At 39.1% G+C, this 7,500-nt stretch overlaps 1 protein-coding gene across 1 annotated transcript in view; it reads right to left on the bottom strand.

Annotated features, from left to right (window-relative positions):
* LOC135201001 (uncharacterized) overlaps nucleotides 1-2,780 on the bottom strand; it is a 49,616-nt gene extending 46,836 nt beyond the window's left edge. Inside the window, 1 exon segment of the mRNA XM_064229811.1 lies at nucleotides 2,159-2,780. Within this exon segment, the coding sequence (XP_064085881.1) occupies nucleotides 2,159-2,180 (22 nt within the window). The 5' untranslated portion in view covers nucleotides 2,181-2,780.
* Nucleotides 2,781-7,500: the final 4,720 nt, after the last annotated feature.

Here is a 7,500-nt window from a genome sequence, read left to right on the forward strand (position 1 = left end):
CCGCTATTTCCATCCTGGAATATGTCGTTACTCCCATCCTGGAATATGTCGTTATGTCGTTATTCCCATCCTGGAATATGTCGTTATTCCCATCCTTCAATATGTCGTTACTCCCATCCTGGAATATGTCGTTACTCCCATCTTGGAATATGTCGTTATTCCCATCCTGGAATATGTCGTTATTCCGATCCTGGAATATGTCGTTATTCCCATCCTGAAATATGTCGTTACTCCCATCCTGGAATATGTCGTTATTCTCATCCTGGAATATGTCGTTACTCCCATCCTGGAATATGTCACTATTCCCAACCTAGAATATGCTGTTATTTTCATCCTGGAATATGCCATTATCCCCATCCTGCAATATGTCGTTATTCCCATCGTGGAATATGTCGTTATTCCCATCCTGAAATATGTCGTTATTGCCATCCTGGAATATGTCGTTATTCCCATCCTGGAATAGGTCGTTGAAGACGTTACAATCGCCCTCAACCAAGACCACGGTATGACTTAGTGTTTTGAGCCATGAATGTTACTATTCCACACTGTATGAGGATTCAGCTGTTCAAACTCATTCGTGATGCACATATAGGCATTGTTAAATGCTAAAAAGCTGCACAAATTTAAGATATAGGTTCCAAATGTGATAGTTGTCAAACCATGAAATGGAAGCAACAAAAAGAGTCTAATTTCTACAAGATATTGCAGCAAATTTAACAGATTTCTTATAAAATTTCGAGATTGATAAGCTATAGAATTTACATCTTCATCTATCATGGATAAGCAGAACCTGAAATGGCAAGATATGGTATGGGACTCAGAAGTGACCAAACGGTCGATCGCGGCCACTTGTTTGGTCGATCGCCATTCCCCCACAATCCTATATAAACAAACAAAAACAAAGCAATTGTACTCATGTTTTATCGTACTATGGAGCTATTTGAAAGTCCCCCCCCCCCCCCCCCACGTTAATATGTGATTATGCAGTATGGTAGATCGTAAAAGAGTTTCAGTATTTAGAATAGATCTCGAAGTCCAAAAGTCTGGCCACCCCCTGGACCATAGGTGATGAGGTTGCGACGGATCGAGGTACCTGAACAGTCATGAATTCGGGCATTCTCCTCGGATATGGAGAACTCTGATGACCATTGAATTTTTTGCGCAATTGGTTAGTTCAGAAAGTTTTGTGATTTTATGAAGAAGCTGTTTAGAAAAGCAAATGATGGGAAGATGGTTACTGCCTAGAGCTGTTATAAAACAGAAAAGTATTTCCAGTACACAGTATTTCGTAAACAAGCAAAACTGCTTCCTTCTGCGTCTTCAAACACTGGAAGCGTGAAGTTTATAGATCGCATAGTGGTAGAGTGAGGATGTCATATAGCTGATTTAGAGATTGTGAAATGAATACCTGATATTGTTTGCCATGATGGTCATAATTTGATATCATTAGATCTACAATCGTTGATACTGTTATAATAAGCACTATTGTCGAAATTTGGTATTCTGAAATATATCGTACAATTTTATAGTTCAGAATCTCAAGATTTCGTTAGAGGAGCAGTACATGACGGTAAATATAGTTATCAGTTACTTATTGAAGTTGTATGTATACAGCATTTCATTTCATATCTTAAGTGCATAATTTTTTTTTTCTTTTTTGGCTTATGCTAGCATTATGAATGTGCAGTGTCTGTTCAGTATGGGATTAAGTGAACTAACTGTAATTGCTAACATATATTGGGATTTTGATGTTTAAAAGTACAGTTCTGTCTGTTTTCAAGAGTTTTATACAGAATATGGCAAACGTTTCGTTGTTACTTTTAAAGTTTTTTTTTTTTTTTTTTATCTTTGTTTGTGAAAGGTGTAAATGATGTGCCAACCCCTTACCTAGTTGTTTTTATAGACCAAAGTTATCTTTCACACGCAACATTCACTTCACGACTCTGCTACTTTCACGGACAAATCGAAATGTAAGAAAAACAGAGACCAGAAACCTCTACCGAAAGGAAAACAAAAACATTTTTTTTTTACTTGTCAGTAAAAGCTTTCCATTACGAGTATTCTTGACTCATCAGATCTCTTGACATTTCTAAAAATACTACTACGCCACAGTCCTAGTCAAAATTGGAATGTAGAAACTAAAGCCCCTTAGGCCTACCTCTTGGCACCGTCACAGCCATGGTTGACTTTGCCTCTCGTAGGTCTCGGATGTCCTTCAGCAGTCAAAGTAGTCCACGCAACTGGCAATCGGGATGTATAACGTCAAAACTGACTTATTAATCCATGGTTCTTTTTGTCGGAAACCGTACCCAGACAATGTGTTATCTCTGTCTATAAGTCACAGTGCGCACAAGTTTCTGATGTACACAAAATGCTCTCTTTCTGCGGAAGAACCTTGAGTCGATTGTACACCGGTTCTAAACAGAATAAAACACAAATATTAGAGGAAAATGCTTTCTTTAAATATCTGCAATTTCTTCACGTTCCCCAAAATATTCTGATCAAAAACTGTTTAATTTAAAAAAAAACCTCCTCAGATTTATGTAGAACTTGTTTAAAAATCTAATCTCTAAGGCCCAGAACGACGTTTCGACTCTACACTTAACTTTCCAATAAATATTCAAAACCTGGAATTTCAGCTGTAGGAAACAGCTCAGCTACAAAGTTAAGAAGGCGAATTTTCTATGATAAAACGTCTTTATCTGCCGCTTTCATCGGGGCTGGAAAGTTCAGCACTCTTTCTGCACTTGCTGAGAAGAAACTGTCCTTTGAGAGAGGAGACGTATGACCGAGCAAGATCTCTCTTAATCAGATTACAAAACTTTGGCCCTGACCCTAAATAAATATTGCCTTATATGAACTCATTCGTTTGTACGCCCCCTTGACACTTTCCAGAGATCTCGCTCAGTGAAATGACGTCCAGGTGACTAACACTGAATGGGTTAAAAATGAATCACTTTCTGACGAAGTCAAAATAAATTGTTTTGTCCTTTTTATCGGACAAAGACTAACTTGCGTGCAAGAGACACACTTCCACCAACCGGAGTGAGTTTCCTCCCAGGCTTCTACCTTCGAAAAGGTAACGGGGTGACACGTCAGTGGACAATAATTGAAACACTTGGCTTTTGTAAGGCCTCTCTCTCTCTCTCTCTCTCTCTCTCCTCTCTCTCTCTCTCTCTAGCCTCTAGAAATGACGTCACACACTGAAATTTTCAGATCCTTCCAGAAAACATTATAGTAGGGTATTTTAAGAATATTTTCTGCAGATGTGAAGAGACGTGAGTGAAAGTCCTCCCTCTGTTACCTCGCCGAATAATTCAAGCCAGAGTTTTGAAAATCACAACATCGTTTCATCAAGGCTCGACATTCTGGTGGTTTCGGTGGACTGCGAAAGACACTTCTGATGACGAAGAACAAGAAGACAAAGCCATAGAAGTGAAGGCCATTTCTCGAGCTAACGCTGAAGGATTATTTTGTTGATGATCATAATCGACATTACGAGTTCTGTGGATGACTTCGTTTATATTGAAGGAACGAGACTGAACGGTGAGTTAGGCCGAGACGTTTATGGAATTATTTTCGTTGAGAAACCATCGCATTCATGAGACATTCTCGTTCATTTCGCGTATACGTTCCCGTAATTACATAAAAGAGTCGTCTTCAACCTTCATGGAGGTCAATGGTGAATCTGTAGAAGGACAAGAATGCCAGAAAAAGTTCCAAGGTAAATTCTGAGTGAAGTAACTAGCACACACTCTAGTTCTAGTATAAAGGAACAACTTCAAAGATGAATATCTCATCTATTTATACGGTCACGCCATACATCATTTCTTGTTTGCATTTCTGCCCAGCGAGATATCTAATACGTCAACAATGATATACATAAGTATACAGATATGTGCTGAGCATATACACACATATATTTATACATGTATATGCTTTTTTAGGATATTTTCTATTGAAGTGTATGGCATTGTTCGCAGATACTATCTTTTCATTAAAACTGAATTTGTCCAGACTTCTCAGGAATAAGGGAAAATTACTCACGTTTCTTTCCATTTACTTATTTTATTTTATATACAAATCAATAGCCTGTTTCGTCGCTCATCGGCGACGTCTCCAGGACTGAATTACAAATTGACAGACGAGATTTCTATTGCTATCGCGGACTTTGCAGCTACGCCAAAATTTTAATCACGACGCCATTGTCCCCGCAGTGGGGTAGTTCCGTCATTGGACCTCATGCGGTGCACTGTAGGCATTACTCAAGGTTCTTTGCAGCGTGCCTTCGGGCCCTAGCTGCAACCACTTTCGTTCCTTTTACTGTACCTCCTTTCATGTACTCTTTCTTCGTCTTGCTCTCCACCCGCTCCTAAGAATTGATTCATAGCGCAACTGCTTTGAGGTTTTCCTCCTGTTACACCTTTCAAACCTTTTACTGTCAATTTCTATTTCAGCGCTGAATGTCCTCATAGGTCCCAGTGCTTGGCCTTTGGCCTAAATTTTATATTTAACTCGACGACGTCATTGGGTGCTGAATTTCTATCGGTCGGAGGGTCTCATTTTCTTGCTGGTAGTCTGGGCACAGCATGGGCATTCCTGGTGCTGCGCGGGACAAGTCCAATGCCACAGCCCACGGCAAAGGTCCTGTCTGTCTCTGCTAAGTGGAATATGCAATATAGAATTCAGGACAAAGGCCAAAGCACCGGGACCTATGAGGTCATTCACAAGTGACATGGAAATGGACAGTAAAAGGTTTGAAAGGCGTAACAGGAGGAAAACGTCGCAGTATGAAACAAATGTTAGGAGAGGGTGGAAAGCAAAATTGAAGAAACAGAATATGAAAGGATGTACAGTAAAAGGAGCGAACGTTGTTGCAGCTAAGCGCCGAAGGGACGCTGCAAAGAACCTTAAGTAATGCCTACAGTGCACCGCATGTGGTCCACTGACGGCACTACCCCCCTACGGAGGATCCTGTCTCTGCTGACCGATATTTTAAATTTGCTTCGTTGTTGTCGGTAGTCTTATTCAGGGGAGTTCTGTTACTCGTGTCTCCTTTCGGATGATCACGGATGTCCTGTGGGTTCCTTGAGGAAGGGAGGATGAAGTCCGCGTTCCTCAGTATGTTGAATGCCGGCCATTTTGGTTTATAATCACAGCTTTTGCTATTTGCAATGTGTATAACCGTGCTTCTCTGTGCACGATCATCGTGCTTTCCAGTGCCACGTTTCTCGACTCCTACATCGAGTTACTAGTAATATATATATATAATATATATACATATATATATATATATATATATATATATATATATATATATATATATATATATATATATATATATATTATGTGTGTGTATGTGTGTGTGTATTATAATCATTATATATTGTTAACTGTTGAGAACGTTTCTGTACGACGTTGCGCTTTGCGCTCGTCATTTACTTGGGAGGTTTGTTTATGTTTATGATGTGAGCGGAAAGGGGAAGCGAATCGAAATGACGTAGGCACTTATCATGTTGGATCTCAGAGGTAAATAAAGTCAGTTTTTTTATGTCGCCCTTTGATTTATCCTGCCACATCTCTCTACAGGGGGCCGTTCAATTTCGCATTGCAAGGGTGTCGACTGGTTTTGGCGGCAATTAAAACACTTAAGGAAATACTTTCGTCATGATTCGTAGGTGCCATATGCTAGCAATTATAATCTTCATGGCCTTGATCTCATCCTTTTCATTGTGTTTTGTCCTTATAGCTTAAAAATGAAACATCTGTGTTTTGAAACGTCGATAATAATAAATGTATTTTAAAGACCACCTGAAGTGTTTTTCCTCCCTCAGCTGACTTTCATATGTTCGAGTTACTAGTAATATATATATATCTATATATATATATATATATAATATATATTATATATATATGTGTGTGTGTGTGTGTGTATGTGTTTGTGTGTGTGTGTGTGTGTGTATACATGCGTGTGTGTAGTATGATTTATATATAGGATATATATAAAATATATGCACCAATATATTTGTATATGTATTTACATATACTTATATATATATATATATATATATATATATTATATATATATATATATATATATATATTATATATATATATATATATGATCAGCGCATTCATCTCCCATCTTCGTGAGTAGCCATGGATACATTAAACATAATCTCTTGGAATATTTTTGGCCTCAAGCGGAACATTCCTCTCCTAAACATGTTCTGCAAAAACTTCAAAGGCATCATTGCATTGCAAGAAACGCTCTTCTGGCCACATGACCTTGCCATCTGCGATTCAATTCATGAAGACTTCAAAACCTTCTCGACTTCATCGATGCAAGTTACAGATCAAATCCTAGCCGGTCGCCCGAAAGGAGGCCTTTCTTTCCTGTGGCACAAATCGTTAGACAATACGATAAAGGTGATGACCTACAGGTGTGACAGATTACTGGGGCTTCAAGTGACAGTAGGGAACTCTGATATCCTAATTTATTAATGTTTATATGCCATGGGAAAATAACAATAATGTTGATCACTACTGCATGATCCTAGGGAAGTTACACAGTATTATTCATGATTCTCCTGCTGATCATATTTGTATAATCCGGGACCTTAATTCTCACCCTACAAAACAATTTTATAATGAACTTACTCGCTTCTGTCAAAATCATGCTCTCCAAATTAGCGATGTAATGCTCCTCCCTCCCTCCTTTTATTCATATGTACATAATAGAGCGGACGCTATTACAACTTCCTGGCTGGACCACTGCATCACATCTCCACAGCTTCATGATTCTATTATGACTTGCAATATTCGCTATGATCTTGCAACGGGCTACGATCACATCCCATTACAGGTGTCATTCAGTACCCCATCCCTCCCTACCGTGAACCTCCTAACTGATAGCCCACCAACGGTAAACTGGGATTTTAAAAACCAACAGAAAACCAGATACTTTAGGGCGACCACGGAAACCAGGCTGCGGTCAATAGTTCAACCGGCAGACGCCTTACTTTGTACTAACACAAATTGTAGAAATGACCACCACAAGGTAATTCTCGTAATATACCTGGATGGAATGACTTGGTTAAAGATCTGTATACATACTCACGAGAAATGTTTTTACTGTGGAGGCAAAATGGTAGCCCCAGGGAAGGGCACACTGCATTACTAATGAGACAGGCGAGAGCGCAGTTCAAACTTGCTCTTAAGCGCTGCAGGTTAAATGAAAAACAATTAAGAGCCGATGCAATGTCTAGAAACTTAGAATCTGGTGATTATCCTCGTCTTTGGAAAGATATCCAGTCCTTAAATCCCAAAACTAAAAAGCTATCACAGAGAGTAGGGGAAGCAGTCGGAGACGAAGCTATTGCAAGAATGTGGGGCGATCACTTCAACAATATCCTGAATTGCATAAATGATCAAGATTCCCGAAGGGCTGTAGATAACCTCCTTACTGATAACATTCAATTTCATTTTGCAGACCGTATT

This window comes from Macrobrachium nipponense, chromosome 27 (assembly GCF_015104395.2).
Source record: "Macrobrachium nipponense isolate FS-2020 chromosome 27, ASM1510439v2, whole genome shotgun sequence".
In the NCBI taxonomy this organism is placed as follows: domain Eukaryota; kingdom Metazoa; phylum Arthropoda; class Malacostraca; order Decapoda; family Palaemonidae; genus Macrobrachium; species Macrobrachium nipponense.